This window comes from Conger conger, chromosome 2 (genome assembly GCF_963514075.1).
Source record: "Conger conger chromosome 2, fConCon1.1, whole genome shotgun sequence".
Classification (NCBI taxonomy): Eukaryota; Metazoa; Chordata; class Actinopteri; order Anguilliformes; family Congridae; genus Conger; species Conger conger.
Window position 1 is genome coordinate 68,118,320 of NC_083761.1, and position 25,000 is coordinate 68,143,319.

Consider the following 25,000-nt stretch of genomic DNA (forward strand, 5'->3'; position numbering starts at 1 on the left):
CAAATAAATAAATCCCCGCGGCGATCTTGGTTCTGCGTGTTCCGCTCGTCCTGGGGCTCTCTCCCGCGGCATCGATCCGATGGACCGCGAACCCAATCCTGACCGCCCGCCCCTGACCGCACGGTAACCGCTCACCCGCCATCGACCGCTGCCGGCGGCCCGCTGCGTACAGGAAATGAACCCGGCCAACGAAAACGTGAGCCTGAGTTCCGGACGTGACCGTGGGGATGGCGGGGGGCGTGGTATACGCACACCTGGGAGAGGGGGTGGGTCCTAAACGCGCCCTTAACGCCTGTCTGCCCGGGTCTGAGCGGTTCTGAACGGTTCTGAGCGGTTCTGAGTGGGTGGTAACCAAAAAAAAGGCATCCGCCACAGATGATTACAGTCCCTGGGTGAGGAAGCACCTGAGCAGAATACTTTCGAGACAAGAGTTAAGAACGTGAGAGTACTCCCCGCACCAGCATCTCCACACTAATACTCACATCAAAGTGCACCAGCATCTCCACACTAATACTCACATCAAAGTGCACCAGCATCTCCACACTAATACTCACATCAAAGTGCACCAGCATCTCCACACTAACTCACATCAAAGTGCACCAGCATCTCCACACTAATACTCAGATCAAAGTGCACCAGCATCACCACACTAATACTCACTTCAAAGTGCACCAGCATTTCCACACTAACACTCACATCAAAGTGCACCAGCATCTCCACACTAACACTCACATCAAAGTGCACCAGCATTTCCACACTAATACTCACATCAAAGTGCACCAGCATCTCCACACTAACACCCACATCAAACTACACCAACATCTCCACACTAACACTCACATCAAAGTGCACCAGCATCTCCACACTAATACTCACATCAAAGTGCACCAGCATCTCCACACTAACTCACATCAAAGTGCACCAGCATCTCCACACTAATACTCAGATCAAAGTGCACCAGCATCACCACACTAATACTCACTTCAAAGTGCACCAGCATTTCCACACTAACACTCACATCAAAGTGCACCAGCATCTCCACACTAACACTCACATCAAAGTGCACCAGCATCTCCACACTAACACTCACATCAAAGTGCACCAGCATTTCCACACTAATACTCACATCAAAGTGCACCAGCATCTCCACACTAACACCCACATCAAACTACACCAACATCTCCACACTAACACTCACATCAAAGTGCACCAACATCTCCACACTAATACTCACATCAAAGTGCACCAGCATCTCCACACTAATACTCACAAAGTGCACCAGCATTTCCACACTAATACTCACATCAAAGTGCACCAGCATCTCCACACTAATACTCACATCAAAGCGCACCAGCATCTCCACACTAATACTCACATCAAAGTGCACCAGCATCTCCATACTAATACTCACATCAAAGTGCACCAGCATCTCCACACTAATACTCACATCAAAGTGCACCAACAATGACACACTAATACTCACATCAAAGTGCACCAGCATCTCCACACTAACATCCACATCAAACTACACCAACATCTCCACACTAACACTCACATCAAAGTGCACCAACATCTCCACACTAATACTCACATCAAAGTGCACCATCATCTCCACACTAATACTCACAAAGTGCACCAGCATTTCCACACTAATACTCACATCAAAGTGCACCAGCATCTCCACACTAATACTCACATCAAAGTGCACCAGCATCTCCACACTAACACTCACATCAAAGTGCACCAGCATCTCCACACTAATACTCACATCAAAGCGCACCAGCATCTCCACACTAATACCCACATCAAAGTGCACCAGCATTTCCACACTAACACTCACATCAAAGTGCACCAGCATTTCCACACTAACACTCACATCAAAGTGCACTAGCATCTCCACACTAACACTCACATCAAAGTGCACCAGCATCTCCACACTAACACTCACATCAAAGTGCACCAACATCTCCACACTAACACTCACATCAAAGTGCACCAGCATCTCCACACTAACACTCACATCAAAGTGCACCAGCATCTCCACACTGACACTCACATCAAAGTGCACAGACATCACAGGAAACCCACCTCCAGCTCCTGCTCTCTCTGCAGGGCGAACTGCTTGAAGGACTTGACGATGATGCCGGCGTTGGAGCAGTCGTACACGAAGATGGAGGGGCTGCCCATCCAGGTCTGCAGGTCGTAGATGGACAGGGGGATGTACTGGGTGTAGTTCTGAAAGGCAAACCAGAGCGATGACGTCATCAAACGCGCTCCTTCTGAATGAAATTAAGCTTCTTTTGTAAACACAGAAAGCCACAGAGCAGCAAAGCAATATCATAATGAAGCAGTTTTTTTTTTAACAGTGCTACAGGACTAATTACCCGCTTTCATCTTTCTAAGGGGCAGAATTCAGCACAGCCTTCCTTATTTAGCATTCTGTACTGTGGACTAATTTAGACTCCTATTCCAGTGTTCAGAGAAGCATGCGGAATAGGAAGTGTGGCCTCGGGGTCAAGATATTGGACCAGCGCCCAAAAGCCTGAAACCCCTGCCTGTTCACATCCCCTGCCTGCTCACATCCCCTGCCTGTTCACATCCCCTGCCTGTTCACATCCCCTGTCTGGTCACATCGTCTGTTCACATCCCCTGCATGTTCACATCCCCTGTCTGTTCACATCCCCTACCTGTTCACATCCCCTGCCTGTTCACATCCCCTGCCTGTTCACATCGCCTGTTCACATCCCCTGCCTGCTCGAAACCCCTGCCAGTGTAACATTGAGGAAGACACTGAACAACTTCATTTCAAATTAACGTGTGATCTGTGAAATATAAGTTTCCCATTATGCGTCGAAGCATGTAATGTATATTTATGAATGTATACGTGTGTGAATGTGTGTATGCACTTTCACTGTAGCTATACATCTAAGCTTTGGCAGTGCAGGCACTCGTTTTTCCATTTCAAACAGAATCAAACAAACGCAATAAGCAGCTCTCTCCTCTGAAATGCCCTCCCGCTGCACTCCCATGTCTCCCATGAAACAGAGGCGCGCTAAGCTAAATCACAGCGCTAGGGCCCTGCTCCATGCGGCAGGCCTATGGAGCCGTTAAAGTGGAGGACAGCGCGTTCCTCCATAAAGCGCGCTCTCAGGAGGACTGCAGAGTGCGGCATTAATGCGGCATAGCGCCAGGCGGGGGACAGGTGCAGAACCCGCACACGCCCCACAGAACCCGCACACGCCCCGCAGAACCCGCACACGCCCCACACAGTACTGTACGCCACACGCTTTCTTAAGCACACAGTACTGCACACCTCACACAGTACTGTACACCTCACACAGTACTGTACACCTCACACAGTACTGTACACCTCACACAGTACTGTACACCTCACACAGTACTGTACACCTCACACAGTGCTGTACACCTCACACAGTACTGTATGTTTTCTTAAGCAAACCCTGCAGCCACAAGGGCAGGGACAGGAAAGGAGGTATTTACCGAAAAGGCACCTGATTCACAGATTACTCACTCCATTGATTAGGATTTTATGGCCTGAATGGATTATAGTTCATAAACAAGAGTCATGGTAGCCTGGTCAAGCTGGCTGGGGGGCGGGGGGGGGGGGGGGGTTTGGGACAGAACATGGTGGCTACGAGAGAGAGGGAGAAGAAAATGGAGAGAGAGAGAGGGAGAGGGAAAGGGAGAGGGAGACAGCATGTGGAAAAGAGAGAGGAGGATGGAGACCCAAACATGCAGGAGGGAGGAGGGTATCTGTGCTGGAAAAGGGAGCAGGTTGATTTTGGAGAGTGGCTGCGCGATGGATTAAGCACGCGGGCAGGACAGGGAGTGCACAGTGAGGGAACACGCTGGGACCAGAGAGACACGGCCAAAGGGATCTGTATCAGGGCTGCTGTCTACCCCCGGTGTAAACCTGGGCTCCTGGTGTAAACCTGGGCTCCTGGTGTAAACCTGGGCTCCTGGTGTAAACTTGGGCTCCTGGTGTAAACCTGGGCTCCTGGTGTAAACCTGGGCTCCGGGTGTAAACCTGGGCTCCTGGTGTAAACTTGGGCTCCTGGTGTAAACCTGGGCTCCTGGTGTAAACTTGGGCTCCTGGTGTAAACTTGGGCTCCTGGTGTAAACCTGGGCTCCTGGTGTAAACGTGGGACACTGGTGTAAACGTGGGGCTCTGGTGTAAACGTGGGGCGCTGGTGTAAATGTGGGGCGCTGGCGTAAACCTGGGCTCCGGGTGTAAACATGGGACACTGGTGTAAACATGGGACACTGGTGTAAACGTGGGGCTCTGGTGTAAACGTGGGGCGCTGGTGTAAACGTGGGGCGCTGGTGTAAACGTGGGGCTCTGGTGTAAACGTGGGGCTCTGGTGTAAACGTGGGGCTCTGGTGTAAACGTGGGGCGCTGGTGTAAACGTGGGGCGCTGGTGTAAACGTGAGCTTGTGTAGCAGCATACGCTCTGACAGAGAAGTGAAATTCTCAGCAGCACGGCGTGTATCACCACAGTGCAAAAATGCAGCTAACTGTACTTTCCTTTCCACAGGGATCCCTCTGACACAAACGCTTCAATACTGTACAACCACGGGCCAAATACTTAGCCTCATAGTTTAACATCCATTTCTCTGAAAAACCCTCAAGGCCTAGCCATTAGCACGCACCCTCTCCCAGTGCAGACAAGATATCGGCGTCACCCTCCTACACTGGCTGTGCATTACGGCGCAGAGGCGCACCGGCGTATGAAAGCGCGCCCTCACCTTGTTGAAGACCCAGATCTCCCCGTTGACGGTGGGCCGGGGCACTCCGTGGCCGTTGTAGTGGAACAGGACCCGCTCCTCTTTAGCGTTACGCCGCAGAGAGGTGCACAGCTTCTTCACCTCGTCCACCGTGGGGTCCAGACTCTGCTTGTAGCGCGCCTGAGAGAGAGAGAGGGGGGGGGGGAGAGAGAGAGAGAGGGAGAAAGGGAGAGAGAGGGAGAGGAAGGGGCAGAAAGACAAAGGGAGAGAGGGAAGGACAGATGAGGGAGAGAGGGAAGGACAGATGAGAGAGAGAGGGAGAGAAAAGGAGGGAGGGGGAGAGAGTGAGGGAAGAAAGAGGGAGAGGGAAGAGAGAGGGGGAGAGAGAGGGAGGGAGAAAGGGAGAGAGAGGGAGAGGAAGGGGCAGAAAGAGACAAAGGGAGAGAGGGAAGGACAGATGAGAGAGAGAGGGAGAGAAAAGGAGGGAGGGGGAGAGACAGAAAAGGAGGGAGAGAGGGAGGGTTGGGAGTGAGAGAAGGATGGAGAGGGAGAGACAGGGAAAAGGAGGGGAGAAAAAGAGGGAGGGAGAGTGGGAGAGAGAGTTTGTGGATCATTACTTGGTTGTTAAACAAAGTAATACCAGGGGAATGGCATATTTCAGCACATCATTTCCATAAACCCACACAATTTAATCAAATGTCAGACAGAAATCAACCCGTTATTCCCCTTTTTAATAAACAGATCAGGAGCAGAAGGAAGCACGTATTCTGAAGCGCAACGCATAAAAAAACCTGCAAGAGGTTTTTCAAATATGAAGGCTCAACCCATTTTCCCCAAGGGGAAACCCGTACCGCTAATGCACCAACTTCAACAATACTCGCGAAAACTTTCTGCCTGTGATAGCGGCGCTCTATTTTAAACCTCCTCAGACCGCACTCCGCCTAATACGTCCCGCTACAAACTGCCATCTGTGCCAAATTGAGCCGTTCAGTTGTCTTGCTTTCACTCTGAATAATTAACAACAAAAAATAAAAACTAGTCATCTCGCACAGTTTCCAGGAAATGAGGACCGTTACATCAAACTAAGGGTCAGTCCTGGAGTACTAAAAACAATAACCGACGGACCGCTTCTCTTCGAAGCCAAACGGACCTTCTTCCTGAGCGCGGTACTTTTGAAGGCAGCAAAGGGACTGGGTCATGTGACCTGTGATATACTCTACCCGGCAGGTTGGCAGCCATTTTATTTAACGGTGTCTCATAAACCGCCCCGCACTGGCCGATGCACAGAGCCCATCTCCATTACAATGCTGTACCAACCCACCGCCGTGGGCCTGGCACCTTTTTACAGAACCCCATCACTTTTTACCATTTCACAAAGAGAACTAACAACTTTTTTTAAGATGAGATTTTTTTGGCAGGTAAATGCTTTAGACAAAAGCCGCGGATCCGTACGTTTCTCGACAGAGCTCAGAGAAGGGCTATTGTAGCGGGGGAGAGCGATGGCCGTCAGCACGGAGGTCAGCCTTGGGAGGGAGAGCGGATGTGTGTGGATCATCTCTGTGAGGTCACGCTCATTCACGAGGCCAGGGCTGGTTAATCCTGGGGAAACCCTGCACATCTATGACCGGACAGGTGCGCAGTGTCCTGGGCAGGGCCGGCCCTGGTTAATAAAGGCTTTAGACTAGAGTGCGGAACATGCCGGAATCGCCTTCCCTTCCCTTCCCTTCCCTTCCCTTCCCTTCCCTGAGGCAACCTGTAGCCTAGTGCTGAAAGCACAGGACTGGGACCTGGGAGGTCGGTGGTTAAAGCCCCGGTGTAGCCAGGATAAGAGCTGTACGGCCGTCGGGCCCTTGAGCAAGGCCCCTAACCCCGCACTGCTCCCGGGGCACTGCGCTGTGCCTCCCAGGCCTCTCGTGTTCCCAAACACACGCGGAGCGGGGATGCGCCGAACCTTAGAACAGGGTTACCGTCGTTAATCATAATTTAAAATGCTTTTACGAACTCATTGTTTATGGTCCCCGTTTGTTTCCACAGCGAGCGGGGCTGTAATCAGAGATGCAGATATGGACCCCGGGCCCCGGCGCTGAACAGCGCCCGCCCGCTGGAACTCACTCCGGGCCCTTCAGTGAAGAGGGCTGCGATGAGAAACGCGGGCAAGCTCTCGGCCCGGCTGTCTGAAGTCGAGTCGGTGTCAGACCCGAACGGGAGGGCACTTAAAGGGAAATTGCGTTTTGCTAAACCAATTTCGTTCATAAACACATTTTACTGAGTGCTTGCGAAGGAGGGGGGGGGGAGCGGAGGCAGCGGCGGAGGTCAAACCTCCCCGTCTGCGTTCCGTTCCGGTACGAAAATCAATTCCCAATTCCCGGCTCATCGATCCCCCCCTCTCGCCAAGCGCGCTAGCGGGAAACAGACAGGCGGATCCTTCACGCCACTTGTCACAAAAAAAAAAGAGCGACAAGCAGGCACTGAAGATGTTAGCGTTGGGCCCGGGAAAGGTTATTAATCTAGCAGGCGGTCGGTCTCGGAGGGAGAGAGGGCGAGGCGACGGCGGACTGAAATGGGGAAGCGAAAGGATGGAAGCGAAACTCCGCCGTTAGCCTCGGAAATAAGTGCAGCCAGAGCCATTTTGATCTCTCCCGCTTTCTCCGGCAGTTCGCCGGTTCTCCGGCCGTCTCGGAGGTGATGAAGATCGGCCTCTCGTCCGAGAAGGGGAACGGAGCGGCCGGAGAAGGATGGAGGCGAAGCCGGCACCTCCGACGGCACCTGGCGGAAGGGAGCGAGCGCGGTCTCATTAGCGCGCTCTCCTGAGAGAGAGCGCACAGATATCGCTCGCGCTATTTTAATCTCCCCTCTCCGGCTGGACTCGGCCAAGCTAGCGCACTGTCATGCGTTACATAACCGAACTCAGCGTGTGCGACTTGACCGGGTTCACAGAGACCGAAGCGACCGGCCTGAACGACCCTTCCCACAATGCACCGCTGTCCCTCCCGCAAGAGAACCGCCGTCACTCTCAACCTCAACAGGCATCTCCGATACTGCAACTACACTACGCTCTCCTGAACAGAACCACCTTTTTCATCATAAGAAATCAATAATGTCCACAGCGCTGCTGCAAAACTATCTATCCGAGAAACACAGTTCACCTGGCAGATATAGACCAAACCAGTTATATACTGTGTGCACATATTCACCTGCAGGGGGAGCCCCCGCATCCCACTGAAGCCATACAGGCTGCTGTCGTCGCTGCATATACCGTACACACACAGCTAGGGCAAGGAGCTGCCCGTACACCTCCCCCCTCTTCTCCTCCTCCATCCCCTCATCCTTTCCCCTCCCTCGAACTCCCTCTCTCTGGATGTTCAGCACGATACGGAATCATGCGAGAGTCTGATATCGCCTCATAATGGCACTCCAGCAGATAATCGCTCCTCTTCGACCAGGCTGGCGTTAATGTTGCATTGTTAAAACCGTTCATCATTATGTCAGGCCCTCCAGTGTTTCGTACTTTCTCAGACTGCATTTTAGCATCCCTCATGTCATTTAGCTCCAGTCCTCACAGCACGGAACGAACCAATTTGCTACTCGTGCCTAACACCGTATTGGACATAGAGCTAAATATAATTGAAATGACATTTAATCTGTTAGCTTTTATTGCGTGAGATCACGTCTGAGCTAGGTGCGCAATTTCACCCCCCCCCCCCCCCCCCGCCCCAGCAGTGCGGGACCCCTGAAATCCAGCGGCCCGCTCTCCAGTGACTGCATCGAGTCAGACCCCTGACATTTTCAGTAGAGCCCCAAAATGTAATTCTTTCTTTCCCATTACAGCGCGGACTCCCCGATTCCAATCAAAGGCGCATTACCACACGGCCGTAAAGCCCTCTCAGAGAGCCGCCGGGAAAACCCCGCCCTGAGTGAGCAGCAGATAAACCCCGACCCCCTCCGCACCGCAGTCCAACCACATCACTTCACACTTTCCCGGGGCGTTCCCATCGGACCGCGGCGTCCGAGCGGTCAGGCGGTGTGACCGCATCCCCGGGGGCCCCTGAGAGAGAACAGACCGACAAACTCAAACACCTCTCTCCCCGGAGCACCCGACCTGCATACGACAACCGCTCCTACCGCATCCCAATCACCGGTGCGTGTTCCGACTAACTCACTCCTGGCAAGTTTCTTCACATAACCATCGGAAAAGTATTGAATATCCAATCAAAGTGGACGAAAACATTAGTAATAGATCAGAGGTAGAGCCGTGTCCCTCCCACAGAGCGCTCCCACACGCCGCTGAAAGATGCAGGCGGCGTAGGAGGCCTCAGGTGTCGGAGTGGCCTGGTAAAGTTAGCGCTTCTCCGCGGAGCGCAGTTCTCCCACTAAATTGGGCAGAGAGTCAGGGTGAAGAAAGCGTGTGGCTGTTTGTTTGTGTGGGTTTGAATAATGGAAGTGTGTGAGAGGACGGGCACACAGACTGCCCAGAGCTACAGTGCTCCCCCACCAGCACAGGGAGGGGGTGCGGAGTCGCCCGTTACGCGCGTTCATAAGCTCGGGAGACGCTGCCGCGATCCTGCAACGCTCCACCCCGCCCCTCAGTTTCAGTTTTTGGGAGGAGCCTGTATTAGAATGTGTGGACTTTAACTGATCCGCCATTAAACTCTTTACCCAAGCCCCCCCTCATTACATTACTGGCATTTGGCAGACGCTCTTATCCAGAGTGACGTACAGTTGATTAGACTAAGCAGGAGACAATCATCCCCTGGAGCAATGCAGGGTTAAGGGCCTTGCTCAAGGGCCCAACGGCTGTGCGGATCTTATTGCGGCTACACCGGGATTAGAACCACCGACCTTGTGTGTCCCAGTCTTTTACCTTAACCACTACGCTACAGGCCGCCCCACTCACCATACAAATACATACAACACAGACACAATGTACACCAACAAATATACAACACACGCACAAATTCAGCATACAACATACACACACAATGTACTCGTACACATTGAGGATACAATATACACAGACAATGTAAACACACACACAAGCACACATTCAGGATTCAACATACATAGACAAATACATTCAGCATGCAACATATAGTTAAAAAGTATGCACACACACACACACACACACACACACACAACACATACAAATTCAGCATACATCACACACAATGTACACACACACACACACAATATGTATACACACACACATACAGACTCCATTATCTCACAGGCTTGCGGTAACATAAGCTCCACAAACACAAGCAGGAAAGTCTCATTCAAGTCCCTTCTGACTCAATCCATATCAGTGAGCATCATGCATCTGAGCAGAATCGCAAACGCCAAGAAATCCTCAATACCAGCACTGGGACTCAAGCCCATTTATAAAACCCAGATTAAATGAAAAATATTCATTTACAATCTTGCATAACAAAGAATGAAACATGCACTGGAGCATGACTTGACATTCAGAATGTCATGAATTTCGACGACAATACAGTAATTCACTGAAATTCATATTTATCCAAAGAAATTATAAAAAATGAATAATAATTGAGTAGCAAGCAAGCAGCCACCATGACGGCTGGGTGGCATTAACAATGACTGCGGCAGCATGACATTAACAACCACACCAAAAATGTTTGTAGTATTTTAGGCTAAATTTGGTCAATTTTAAAGGCCATTCAAATGTGTAATATATAAAAAGAACCCGCAGAAGCCCTGTTGCCACTCTGTAAACAGTGTGTAAACGGCATTAGCGCACTTTAGCATGCGTGTGTGAAGGCCAAGTCGTGTACTCCAGAAGGCTCGCCTGTCAATCTGCGAGGCGTATTCCGAAGCATATTCCGGATGCCTGTGACATTTCACAGTTAGCAGGTTCTTAATGTCACGCTTAAAATATGTGTGTGCTGCTGACCGTTCAGACCCCGGGGCAATGAGGACCCCCTCCAGGTCAACGGGTTTTACGGCACGTATAAGGACATCCGTGTGTTTTTCATATGTCTCTCTGTGTCTCCCCGCGGAGAAACCCCGAAGCAAACACATCACCGAGACCGCAGGACAGAAATAGAGATGACAAAATACTTCAAAGAAGGAATACAGAGCATTGTAACGCAAAGACAAATTACGAGAATCTATTGTCTTTTCCCCTGAGTGGTCGTATTCATTGCAGTGCACACGGATCTGAAGTTTCTACAGTCACCTTGTGAAACGCGTTTAAAGCATAACCGGAATCAAAACAGCGAGTAAAGAGTGAATCATTTTCTTGGGCAGCAACAGTGGCACGGTGCTGAATCATAAATAAGACTGAGAGTGGGTGTCCTCCCCTTGCAAAACATTATTTTTCGTCGAGGAGGGGCTTCTACATATGTGAGTGTTAACCTATATTCCATAGCAGCTCAGATAAAATAAATTGACAGATGAAGGACCAGCTCTGGTGGAAATGACACAACCTGAATCCAATCAACTGGACAGTCCGTCAAATATTCAGCCATTTTGAAAATATCACCTTAAGTGCAGCTAGAGTAAAGGAGAGAAAGGCCGTCAGCAAGGCTGACAGTCCATAGGGCGCTGTGTTTGGAATGGGGTAGGGCCTCTCAGGGCCCAGGGCCTGCGTCGTGCTGGAAGATCCTCCAGAAAGAGTGGCAGGGCACGCACCAGCGAGTGTTCTCGCCCATTTCAAGGACCCGGGCCTCCCAAGCCGGAGAAAGACTGGACTGTCCGTGTGTGGCCTCGTCAGGCTCAGCTGGGCCGCCGTGGCGACACTGAGAGAGGCACGACCTCGCAGCCCATTGGCTGCGGCCTGCGCTCCAGACTGAAGGGCTCTCCTGCGCCCGGCCATTTTGTGTGGAGTAATAGGGCCTGGACCACACACCTGGAGCCTGAGGCCCTGACGCCAGGCCTGTCTCCACTGCAGCACACACACACACGCACACACACACAGAGACACACAGAGACACACAGAGACACACACACACACACACACACACACACACACACACACACACACACACACACACTCACACTCACACACACTCACACACACTCACACACACTCACACACACTCGCACACACGCGCACACACAGCCACACACAGCCACACACAGCCACACACAGCCACACACACACACACACACACACACACACACACACACACACACACACACACACAGACAGACACAGACAGACACAGACAGACACACACACACACACACACACACACACACACACACAGACACAGACACACAGACACACAGACACACAGACACACACACACAGACACACAGACACACAGACACAGACACACAGACACACACACACACACACACACACACAGACAGACACACACAGACAGACACACACACACAGACACACACACACAGACACACACACACAGACACACACACAGACACACACACACACACAGACACAGACACGCACAGAGACACGCACACGCGCACGCACAGAGACACACACAGAGACACACACAGAGACACACACAGAGACACACAGAGACACACACAGAGACACACACAGAGACACACACAGAGAGCTAAGCAGGGGCCAATCCACCGCTGGAGCAATGTGGGGTTAAGGGCCTTGCTGAAAGACCCAACAGCTGGATGGATTTAACTGTGGTTACACTTGGGGTTCAACCACCAACCTTCCAGGTGCTAGTCAAGCTAGGCTACAGGCTGCAGAAGCATGCGACCATAAGTCCAGGGTCTCGGAGCTGCGTGACTGAATCAGGCCCGGGTTCCTCCCTATCTGCCACCGCTACCTCGGCTCACCCCGGCGCTGTTCCAGACCTTTCCGCTGCGGCAACGCCCCAGGAGACCAGCGTCCCGGAAAGATCCGGTTTCCACAGCGAGTCGCCGTTCCCCGCAGGAACGGCAGGGCCCCGGAGCTTAGGCCTCTAAAGCACGGGCTGTCAGCTCCCTCAGGCTTTACCTTCCATCATCATTTCAATTAAAGACGGGGGCGGACGGACCCTTTCACAACGACTTAGCTCCAGACACCCGCTTGCTGTGCGACACGTCTCCGAAGCCAAACTGAGCACTTTGGGGGAAGAACTACCTCAGCTCCTTCCTCCTCCTCTTCTCCTCCCTCTCCTGCGACCCGCTGTCGCCGTGAGCTGATGGAAAGCAGCGCGGACGAAGCGCTTCCTGCTGACCTCCAGCGGGACGGGACCCAGCGAACCGAGGCGAACCCACGGCTTCCTGGCCCCCTGGCGCTGGGCCGGCGGAGTGGAAGCGTGAGGGCGAGGCAGCAGGTGCGGCGATGAGGCGGCGTGAAGTCAGGCAGCAGGACGACGTGCCTGTTCCTGTGACTAAGTGTCAGCATTATGTAAACAGCCCAGTGACAGCGCGAACTGCATGCGTGTCTGGAGTGTGAGAACAACACAATATACTGATTCAGCGTAGAACACACACACACACACACACACACACAGACACACAGACACACACAGACACACAGACACACACAGACACACACAGACACACACAGACACACGCAGACACACGCAGACACACGCAGACACGCAGAGGCGGCCTGTAGCATAGTGGTCCCACAAGGTCGGTGGTTCGATCCCCGGTGTAGCCACAATAATATCTGCACAGCCGTTCGGGAGGATCTCCTGCTTAGTCTAATCAACTTTACGTCGCTCTGGATAAGAGCGTCCGCCAAATTCCAATAATGTAATGTAATGGTGAGATGGTGCCTTCCATGTGCAAGGAGGACCCCTGTTACTGAAGGACCACCTCATGCTCGAATAAGAGAAACGCTCCTGCTTTAAGAAAACTGAAGAGAAGGCACAGCAGGGTACACACAACGCCTCCACTGACATTATACCTTTCACAAATTCGCGCACGGTAAACACATCATCCGTCTCCATCGGCGAGGCCCGGATGGGCGCGGTATTTAACGAGGATATCATCGCAGCGTCCGCCGGCCACAGCATTATTATTACATCGGTCACCGCAAGTCCGCTCACTCACCGCAGAGATACTCGCATCCTCGTAAACATTGGATTCCACAATCCAATACGGCCGTGTCAAAGTCTGAGATAATGGCCTTTCGATGACGGCGGCGGAAGAAAATAAAAACATTTGCAGAACAGTGCAGTTAGCCAAACTTTTAGACACGTTTTTACATTTACTTTGACTGTAATGACGCCGTTCGTAGATGCGGACGGCTCTCGTTAGCGCTCCAGCTAGCCAGCTAGCCTATGCTGTTTGCACAAAAACCGATCGGCTCCCTGGGCACAGCTGATTGGGCATCACTTTGGAATCTGAGGAATAATTCTAGCCCTCTTCGGGGCTGCTAAGCGACAAACACGGCGGGGGTTTGCCAACTCATGACCAACCAGATGCACCCAGCAGCGCCTCTCTTTCAGCACGGCTCCGATCAGGCCTCCCCGTCCAGCCTGCCAGCTCTTCAGCCGCTGGTGGTGAGGACCGTTTCCAGAGCTAACAGCTTTTCCGGGGGCCGGTTGCACTCGCCAGGGCCGGTCCCGGTTCCCCTCCCTCTCCTCGCCCCGGCCCGTTTGGGAGCTGCCAGGGCCGATCATTAAAGCGGACGCCCGAAAAGACACGGGCAGAAACATCAAATCAAACGGCTCGCGCCGGGCCCCGGGGGACCTGTAAAGCCGACGCACTTTTAATGGAGTCAGGATTGTTTTTTAAGAAGCTGGCACATTTCCTGACGCAAACATCACTCAGCCCGGCGCCGACACGGCTCAATTAATCAACGGCTCCCCCTCCCCCGGCCCCCGGCCCCCGTCCTGAGCCGCAGTAGCTCACCCTGCCCGTTATTTACAGGGAGAGGGGCGAGGGCGCTTTGGGTCAGGGAGCGACCGCACCCTCCTGTCCCCCACCCTCCTCCACACGCACCGGATGTCCGGGAACACCCCCCGGCAGATTGATACCTGAGCCCTCGGGAAGCAGTCCATCTCCCGCTCTCCTTTTCAACAGCTGAGGATCCTATGGCTACACTCACCTCAACAACTGGGGATCCTATGGCTACACTCACCTCAACAGCTGGGGATCCTATGGCTACACTCACCTCAACAGCTGGGGATCCTATGGCTACACTCACCTCAACAGCTGGGGATCCTACGGCTACACTCACCTCAACAGCTGGGGATCCTATGGCTACACCCACCTCAACAGCTGGGGATCCTATGGCTACACTCACCTCAACAGTTGGGGATCCTATGGCTACACCCATCTCAACAGCTGGGGATCCTATGGCTACACTCACCTCAACAGCTGGGGATCCTATGGCTACACCCACCTCAACAGCTGGGGATCCTATGGCTACACCCATCTCAACAGCTGGGGATCCTATGGCTACACCCATCTCAACAGCTGGGGATCCTATGGCTACACTCACCTCAACGGTCTGGGGAAGAAGCTCCAGTCAAAGAGAGACCCCAGCAGACACACCGACAACTCTGAATTTACTTTATGGCCACTTTTTAATCCCCAGTTCGTAATTTGCATAAACGAGGTCAATGGCCTGTCCCATAGAGGAAAAATCATTGGTTCTTATGGTTTACATTAGCATCACAAGCGCTATTAACAGCTGCTGCTTTTCACTGCACAACCCATCACCTGAGCTAGTGCTAACTGTGTCTGGGAGTCCCACAGGCCAAGCATAACTGGAAATAACCCCATCCAGGGACCGCGGGTATTCCCTGCCTTCTGGCGCAGCAGTCCCCACAACACTGGATGTGCAGGGATGCAGACGGACAACACGTTTCTCATTTATCATTTCACCAATGAACGTAGCTAAACGTAGCTAGGACGTAGCTAAAAACATGTATAATTTTATTTTTATTTTTTTTATGTTTGTGTGGGTGTGTGTGAAATCCTCCAAAATATATGCACTGCGACATTCATTAAAATCCTCATTAGGCGGACATGAATTCGTTTCTGTGTTATTTGGCTTTTCTTTTGATTTTCCGCTTCGTTATTATTTCCATTTTTGTATCTGGCGGTACCAAATTAATCTTTTATAATTTCGCAGCGACTCCAGAATCATTTTATGTGGTGTTTCCCAGAAGCACTGTGGTAATTTTCCCAGCACAAATGATCAATCAAATCAGATTGATCAGTACATTACTATGAATACATTACGGAAAATTACCATTCCCTACTCCCTCGTTTGTGTCAGGCCGTGAACGGAGTGGCTAAAACACAGCAGCTTCCATTTTACCCCACGCTGTGCGTTTACGCCGGACCCCATTCACTTACAAATTATGGCTCTGTAATAGTGAGTGGCAGCGTGGCAGGATGGTTAAGAGACCTGGGCTTGCAAGGCCGAGGTTATAGGTTGGATTCCCAGGTGGGGCACTGCCCGCATACTTAACCTGAATGGCTTTGGCGAGCATCCAGCGGTATTAATGGATTGTATGTTCAGAACGTAAGCTGCGTAAATTCGGTATGGATACGAGCGTCTGCTCAACGTCTCAAATGTCACGTAAATGATAATTCACTTGCTCTGGGGCATATACTGATTGCAAGATCAATGAAATGACCACCATCAACCACGCCGGCGATAAGTAATATATTAGGTGACCCGGGGCTCATTCCAATTGCTTATTTTATCTCTCCTCGGTCCTCGCCTGACCTGGAAATAGCTTGAGGTCAGCCATCTTTAAGGGCGTTCGATCTTCAAGGGCGTTCTTGCGCGAGGAAACGAGCCCAGCCCTTTTGCAGAAGGATGTTTCCGGAACGCGTGACGTATAAACGAATGACCAGTGGCTCCGCCTCACCCCTATCTGCCACGTTTGTAGCTGAAGTGGCTTCAAACTGGTGACAGACCCAAGGACACTCCATTTGCCTTATTCACGTGTTCTCCATTCCTCCGCCCTGGCATCATTTCCGTGCTTCCTTTCCTTGTGTGCTCTGCTGGGTGGAGGAAGGAGCAAGGGAAGGAAGCAAGGAAGTGATAATAAGCCATTGGAAAGAGCCCCTGGTGTGAAAGACTCAAATACTGAGACAGGGGACACAGGGAGGGCAGACAGAGGCACGGGGAGGGCAGGCAGATGAGGAAACAGGCCTACAGGCGACAGCACAACTCCGGGACTGACACACACCGCAGACCAATACACACTGAGATTTAAGGCTCCGTCTCACATCAGAGCCCCACTACCCGACAGTGAAACTCATCCTCTTAATGTATTCGTATTTTAATTGATCTTCAAGCGCTAAAAGACACAAAATGTGCTATGTTTAATTTGGATCACCCGGTGCCGCTAAACGGAGCCGCGGCCTGATCCAGGGCTTTCATCGGGAGTGTTTCCCCATCCTGTTTCAACAGAGCCGGGGACGTGATACAGCTGGAGGGTTCTCTTATTTTTCTGCACCCATATGGTAATTAGTTCCAACAGACTGCACACATACCTTTAAATATAACTGTCATAGGAAATTAAAAAGCAGTTATTTCTGCACTAAATCGAAAAACTGCATTACTTGGGGTTGGCAAGAGTGCAGCGGGGTACTCTAACTCAGCTAAGAACAGAGGAATAAGAAAACCAGCCTCACATGCTAATGCTAACACGCAGGGCTCCCAGGGGTGGGAATGAGGGGGAGAGGGGAACCATACCGGAGATGTACAGAAATAATAATAATAATAATAATGTGTGTGTGTGTATGTATGCGTGTGTGTCAGTATGCGTGTCTATGAATGTGTATGTATGTATGTGTGTGTGTATGTCTGTGTGTGTGTATGCGTGTATCTCTGTGAATGCATCGGTATACGTGTATGTGTGTGTTCTTGAGTGTGTGTGCGTGTGTGTGTGTGTGTGTGTGTGTGTGAGAGAGAGGGAGTGCGTGTGCGCATCTTTGTGAATGCGTCGGTGTACATGTACGTGTGTGTATGTGTGTTTGTTTGTGTGTGTGTGTGTGTGAGAAAGGGAGGGAGCAGCGTCTCTAATTAAAAGTAAAATAGTGCATGTGTGCTCGCATGTCTGCAGGGGGCTGGCCGCGGTAAATCAGAGGATTTATGGCCGCTGGCGCTGCGCTCAGAGGGCTGATGTACTGGAGCCAGAACGAGCTGAGCTCTGTAAACCTCCCCACCCCCAGCCCGGTGTGTCAGGCAGGTCATCACACTCACATTAATGAGCCATTCTCCAGTCACGGAGCCACAGCCCTGCATCTGCCTCCGGCTGTTTTCTGCAATGAGCAGGCCCTCCGCACACACGGCATATGCAAATGGAAACGGGAGCTACCGGCCTGAATACAGTAGGACCGCGTCACTGGGGATGCATAACGGAGATAGCGGGACTTCATTTGAATCGCAAAACAACCGCATGGCGGCTCAGATAGACGGCCGGCGCAATAATATCAATAATAGATTATAAAATGAGAAGTGCCGCTCAAGAGCATACGCGGCAGACGTAGTCAAGGTCAAACTGCAGCGATGTGACCTTGACTTCCGCGCTGACCTCCCGCAGAGTGCTGCCTTTTAACCGCTCCTCTGAGCGTGTGTGTGTGTGTGTGTGTGTGTGTGTGTGAGTGTGAGAGTTTGTGTGTGTGTGTGTGTGTGTGTGTGTGTGTGTGTGTGCGTGTGTGTGAGTGACAGGGGGATGCAGAGCTCCTCTTGCCGTGTGAGGAGGTAAGTGGAGCTTACCGCTCCACGTTTCCACCGGGACGTCAGCTATCAGGAACGCGTACAGGTTGGCCAGCTGATTTCAATTAGCGTCCTGTCCGGGGTGGGTTACCCAGCGCGGAGGTCATATTACCCCACGTTTCACAGACAGATGTCCAGAGTCTGGCTCGAGAATACGCACGTGGGATTGGACCATAAAACCTTACGGTCGTGAGCACGATTACACAGCTGCTGTACCGCTCCCTCCAGATCCGCCACACATCCCGAGGGCATGTTGCGTTTCACATGCCGGTACCCGGAGGGTCTTATTTACATCAACACATTTACAACTCTGTAAACGTGCCAAACACATGTTCTCCACCGCACACAACAGCATGTTCCTTAATTATCCCAGCAGCAGTGTGTGTGCGTGCGTCCAGCAGCAGAGTCTGTGTGTGTGTGTGTGTGTGTGTATGCCTGCGTATGTGCGTATGTGCATGCATGTGGGCGTACGTGTGTGTGTGCATATGCGTGTGCCTGCGTGTGCGTGTGCCTGTGTGAGTGTGCGTGCCTGTGTGTGTGTGTGTGTATGAGACAGGGAGGGGAGAGACAACTCCAAGGACAAAGCAGACCTACAGTATGCCCCCTCCAGCAGACCCAGATGTGCTCCGAGAGACACGTCCCCCTGAACAGGTGACCTCCAGCACCGCCAGAACGAGGCTCCGCAGGGCAGCACCGTCCCGCAGTCTCAAGGTCACATGCCAGCAGTCCCGGGCACAGCCCAAACGCCCTTCCTCAGGATCAATGGGCAGATGCCCAATCCCACGTCCCGCTGTCCTTTAATCAATGGGGCTTCCAGCCTCACCCAGCGGAATCAGGGCGCATTGATTAAAGAGCTGCTGGGTTTGGCACTGCTGAGTGAGCGTGATGCTGACACACTGAATCAAAGGCAGGCTTCAGCATCTGAATATCACACTCTGAATATCAAATTTCAGCATGCATACTCTCCGAATATCAGGCTTCAGCATCTATACTCCCTGGATATCAGGCTTCAACATCTGAATATCACACTCAGAATATCAAATTTCAGCATGTATACTCTCCGAATATCAGGCTTCAGCATCTATACACTCTGGACATCAGACTTCAGCATCTACAGTCAGGTCCATAAATATTGGGACATCGACACAATTCTCATCTTCTCATATACACATCTTGTTGACTTTGACACACATACACCTTCCTCCTGGAGAGTGTTCTTAATCTGGCCAACTGTTGTGAAGGGGTTTTTCTTCACCAGGGAAAGAATTCTTCTGTCATCCACCACAGTTGTTTTCCGTGGTCTTCCGGGTCTTTTGGTGTTGCTGAGCTCACCGGTGCGTTCTTTCTTTTTAAGAATGTTCCAAACAGTTGATTTGGCCACACCTCATGTTTTTGCTATCTCTCTGATGGGTTTGTTTTTCAGCCTAATGATGGCTTGCTTCACTGATAGTGACAGCTCTATGGACCTCATACTGAGAGTTGACAGCAACAGATTCCAAATGCAAATAGCACACTTGAAATGAACTCTAGACCTTTTATCTGCTCCTTGTAAATGAGATGAGGGAATAACACACACCTGGCCATGGAACAGCTGAGCAGCCAATTGTCCCATTACTTTTGGTCCCTTAAAAAGTGGGAGGCACATATAGAAACTGTTGTAATTCCTACACCGTTCACCTGATTTGGATGTAAATACCCGCAAATTAAAGCTGAAAGTCTGCAGTTAAAGCATATCTTGTTTGTTTCATTTCAAATCCATTGTGGTGGTGTATAGAGCCAAAAAGAGGAGAATTGTGTCGATGTCCCAATATTTATAGACCTGACTGTATACACTCTCAGAAATAGAAATAGAGAGCATAGATACTGATCCCAGAAAGTGACAGTGGAGATACATTTTTGTTATTCCCAAATGTACCCTGAAAGTACAGTAATGTTCTCTTTGGGTACAAAGGAGTATGTTTATCAAGTAAAAAAGGTAAAAATGTATTATATATTGCTGGCTAGGGGTACACAATTGTATGTACCTTTAGGGTACTGCCTGGGCGACAAGCATTTGTACCTGTTTAGGCACATTTCGCACCTTTATTTCCGAGAGAGTACATATCGCAGCGGAGTGGAGTGACACACAACAGGGAAGTGATGCCAAGCCACAGAGTGGACCAGGCAGAGAGGAGGGCATGCTGGGAGATCTGGAGGGCAGAGATTATCGGTGGGAGAGGGGGAGGAGGAAAAGGAGGAGAAGGAGAAGGAAGACTGTGGCCAAGGAGAAGGAGAGTCAATGACCTCCACTGGGCAAATGACACTCAGATGATACATATACCGCTGGGATCGGTGTGACCAAACACTGCTCACTGCCTGAAGAAAGGGCGGCCTGTAGCGTAGTGGTTAAGGTAAATGACTGGGACACGCAAGGTCGGTGGTTCTAATCCCGGGGTAGCCACAATAAGATCCGCAGAGCCGTCGAGCAAGGCCCTTAACCCAGCATTGCTCCAGGGGAGGATTGTCTCCTGCTTAGTCTAATCAAATGTATGTCGCTCTGGATAAGAGCGTCTGCCAAATGCCAATAATGTAAAAGAAACATTATAGCAAATTCATTCATATTCATACTCATTCTTAAGCAGTATCATTACAAGCACACAAAACCACAGAGCAATTCTGAAAATTCGATCACAGTGACTGAGGCAAAAATATAAAACTGTAAAGCACACAGTACTACGCAAAGTACATTCCTTGAAACAACAGAAAATGTTTCCAAACAGCTACAGTACACAGTTTTGCACCAGCCTAGTGGGGGGGAAAAAGTCCTGAGTCATGATCCCTTAAATACACATTCCTTTAATAAACATGTGCAAAAAGCAACTGATGCACTTCTGTGAGCTTTTTCTGAGGGAAAAGTGAAAAACTAGAGCAGAAGGACATTGAGCACACAAGCCTCTCGCTGCCTGAGCTCCAGTAAGCCACCACGGATATTCTCAGCCCGAATGACAGCTACAGTCTCCTTTCACTGAACGCCAGGCCGTCGGACCCCAAAGGAAAGACACCACAGCACAGGAATGAGCCCACAGGAAGGAGCGCACAGGAATGTTCCCACAGGAACAACCACACAGAAACAATCACACAGGAACAACCACACAGGAACAACCACACTGAAACAACCACACAGGCACAACCACACAGGCACAACCACACAGGCACAACCACACAGGCACAACCACACAGGCACAACCACACAGGAACAACCACACAGGAACAACCACACAGGAACAACCACACAGGAACAACCACACAGAAACGACCACACAAAGGAATGACCCCACAAAAGAATAACGCCACAGGAACGAGCCCACAGCAACAAGCCCCAGAGGAATGTCCTCAGAGGAATGTCCCCACAAGAATGGTGAAAAGTGTGGCCTGGGCTGGAAGCTGTCCCCACCCTCAGACACCAGCTCACCCTGAGCAGTGACACGCAGGGCAGGAGCCAGCCGAGCGGATAACGAGGTCACATGTCATGTGCCAGGTTTAAATTTAGATCTATTGATCTGGTTAAAAATATGCCCGCTGGTCCTTAGAGCACAGGCATTATTATGTCTCCTTGGCTGAGATCGATGGAGAGACTCTGAGGAGTAAATCTGCCCTACTGTAATGAGAGGGGGGAGACCCAGTGCGTGAGTGTGTGTGTGTGTTAATGTTGTGTGTGTATGTTATGTTTGTGTGTTCGTGTGTGTGTTTGTGTCTGCGCATGCAAACCTGTTTGTGTGAGCGTATTTATGTTGTGTGTGTGTGTGTGTGTATGTTATGTGTGTGTCACGCTTGAGTGCATGTGCCCTTGCACTGCAGCCTCTCCCGCTTGATGCAATGCATTATTCAGCAGGGCAGGCTTCAGAGCGCCTTAGCGGGAAATCAGGGCCCAAAACTTTTAACACGTTAACTACGCAACGCGCTAGGCTAACTGAGCGCAGCATTCCCATCACTGCGGTGAAGCTGCCTTACGCTGGGAAACGTGCTCTCGGGTGACTCAGCGGCAGAACAATCCCGACGTTCCCATTACTGGAGGGGGGGGGGGGGGGCCCGGGCCCCGAGGTAACCACGCAACACATCAGCCTGTCTGCCGGCAACTCAAAGAGCTGCTCGAAAAACCTCTTAATGGATTTTTACTAATGAATCAACAGGATTCCATTCAGGCAGTCTGAATGGAGCATACATTCGCTGGGGCTGAGTAATCCACCACTCCCTCACCTGAACAAAGGTATGTTCTGTACATTCAGACCGGTGAAAGACAGGATGTTTGTGAGAGTGATAGAGAGAAAAATAAAGAGAGAGCGCGCATGTGACTATACGAAAGAGAGCATGTGCAAGCGAGGCGGACGGAGGAACAAAGTGTATGTGTGAGAGCGAAAGAGAGAGAGAGAGAGAGAGAGAGAGAGAGAGAGAGAGAGAGAGAGAGAGAGAGAGAGAGAGAGAGAGAGAGAGAGAGAGAGAGAGAGAGAGAGAGAGAGAGAGAGAGAGAGTGTGGGGTACAGCGCACGTGTGTGGGGTTGGTGTAATGTGTGTTATCTGTGCTGTGGGCAGGCGTCGGTGTGCACGCCCACTCTGACACGCTTGTTAGCAGTCTCAGCGAACTGTACCCGTCGTACAGCTGGCAGCCTGACCCGCCTGGCAACCGCAGGGCTCTGTCCAACTGACACACACACACAGACACATACTGTCCAACTGACACACACACACACACATACTGTCCAACTGACACACACACACACACATACTGTCCAACTGACACACAAATACTGTCCAACTGACACACACACACACACGCACACACACATACTGTCCAACTGACACACACACACACACACACATACATACTGTCCAACTGACACACAAATACTGTCCAACTGACACACACACACACACACATACTGTCCAACTGACACACACACACACACAGACACACATACTGTCCAACTGACACACACAGCCCAACTGACACACACACAGTGGAACTAGGGCTGGCCTGCTGGGCTCTATATTCCTCCCTCCTCCTCTCTTCAGCAGGGCCTTGCTGCGAGGAAAGCCTACAGCAGCCTGTATAAAGCAGTGTTCCCGGGCGCTTAAATAATGCATCTAATTGTGGTGCGCAGCGGCCGGCCGGTGATTAATGTACTTAATGTAAGTGTTATTATGTTCCGTACGCTGCAGGCCATTCCAGCGGTGGACGGGGGGAGGGGGAGGGTGCAGTGGGATGCCGGGGAGCCTATGGAGGGACATGGAATGTATGGAAATGGCCTTCTTTAGCGAGCGCTAAACGCTACCTCCTCCTCCACCAGGCCCGAGGCTAGCTGCACTGCTAAACGAACAGCATTTCCCGTCTGTGCATTTCAGACGCCTAAAATAGCTCATATGCGGTAATGCTAATATAATGGGAATGTGGCGGGGAGGATAAAGACGTTAAAAAGGCCCGACGTCGAAATGGCGCGTCCGCGTGATTAATATTTAGATTAGAAAAACTTTATCATCCACACGCGGAGATTTGTCTTTGGCTGCATGTGGCATATAAAACACATTACAGACATGAAACATATAGGCCATATACACAAACACTCACAGAAGATTGTCCAACAAAAATGCGCGAATACGCACCCGTACCGTAAAATATATTCAGAGTTCAGGCATTCAGAATGCTTACCGCATTCAGAAAACAAAGGACATCTTATAGATTTTTAATGGCTTCTTGGCATCCTATATCGACAACCCGAGGGGAGTCGCACAAACTGCGACAAACGGGGACGCACAGCGGTCTGCCGGTCCCTCTCTGCCTGCGTTACGGGCCAGCTACGAAACGCACACACCGACCTCCCAGGGCGCCCCGCACTGGGAAACGCCGTCGCTAGCACCCCGGCCTGCGCTATCGGCACCTCTCCGGGCCTGACTGATGAAGCGAGTCGGGGGCTAACGCTAACGCGATCAATGGCCGCCGTGTGAAGGAAGCGCACATTACAGAGCATTATTTATCCGCTTACCCGGCACCCTCACTCAGGGGGAGCTGCAGAGGAAGCATTTTTTATCACATTATCTGGAGCTGGGTTTTCACTGAGGCAATTGAAACACGCCGACCCTGCTGAAGGCCGCGGCGGAGGCACCCCCTCCTGGGAGTTAGGCCATTACCTTTTGGGTGCAGGCCCGGTGCACCACACAATGCCTGCATTCACAGAGCCCCACCTGTAGCAGATGGGTGTGAGAGTGTGTGGGAGAACAAAGCCCGGATTCTGGCCCTCAACGCCAAACCTGTCAACTCAAACGCGCTCCTCATCAGACTGCAGGGAGTTGGGGGGAGGAACACTCTCTAAGGGGTACCATTGTGCTGCCCTGAAACACATTAAAACCCCCAAAATCGCTCCCAGCCCTGTTGACATACAGTGAGGTCCATAAGTATTTGGAAAGTGTACTCCGGCACAGGTTAAGGGGCAGACTGTCAGACTGTCCTTGAAGAAATCGCACCGGTTTTTATACATAGTCCCCCCCCTTTAAGGACCGAAAGCATTTGGACAGTTGGCTTCTTAACTGTCTCTCATTCGACAGGTGTATTCAATTTCCTCATCAGCTCTTCCTCAACCTTCTCTCTCT

The 25,000-nt window shown here is 51.2% G+C and overlaps 1 protein-coding gene across 2 annotated transcripts in view; it reads right to left on the reverse strand.

Moving 5' to 3' along the window:
* The window catches only part of rptor (regulatory associated protein of MTOR, complex 1), a 181,595-nt gene that overhangs the window by 104,687 nt on the left and 51,908 nt on the right, over positions 1–25,000 (reverse strand). For both annotated transcript variants that reach the window (XM_061230924.1, XM_061230923.1), the window contains exons 5-6: positions 4,768–4,926; positions 2,089–2,235 (exon numbers count right to left, since the gene is read on the reverse strand). In XM_061230924.1, coding sequence (XP_061086908.1) covers positions 2,089–2,235; positions 4,768–4,926 — 306 coding nt within the window. The remainder of the gene's footprint in view (positions 1–2,088; positions 2,236–4,767; positions 4,927–25,000) is intronic.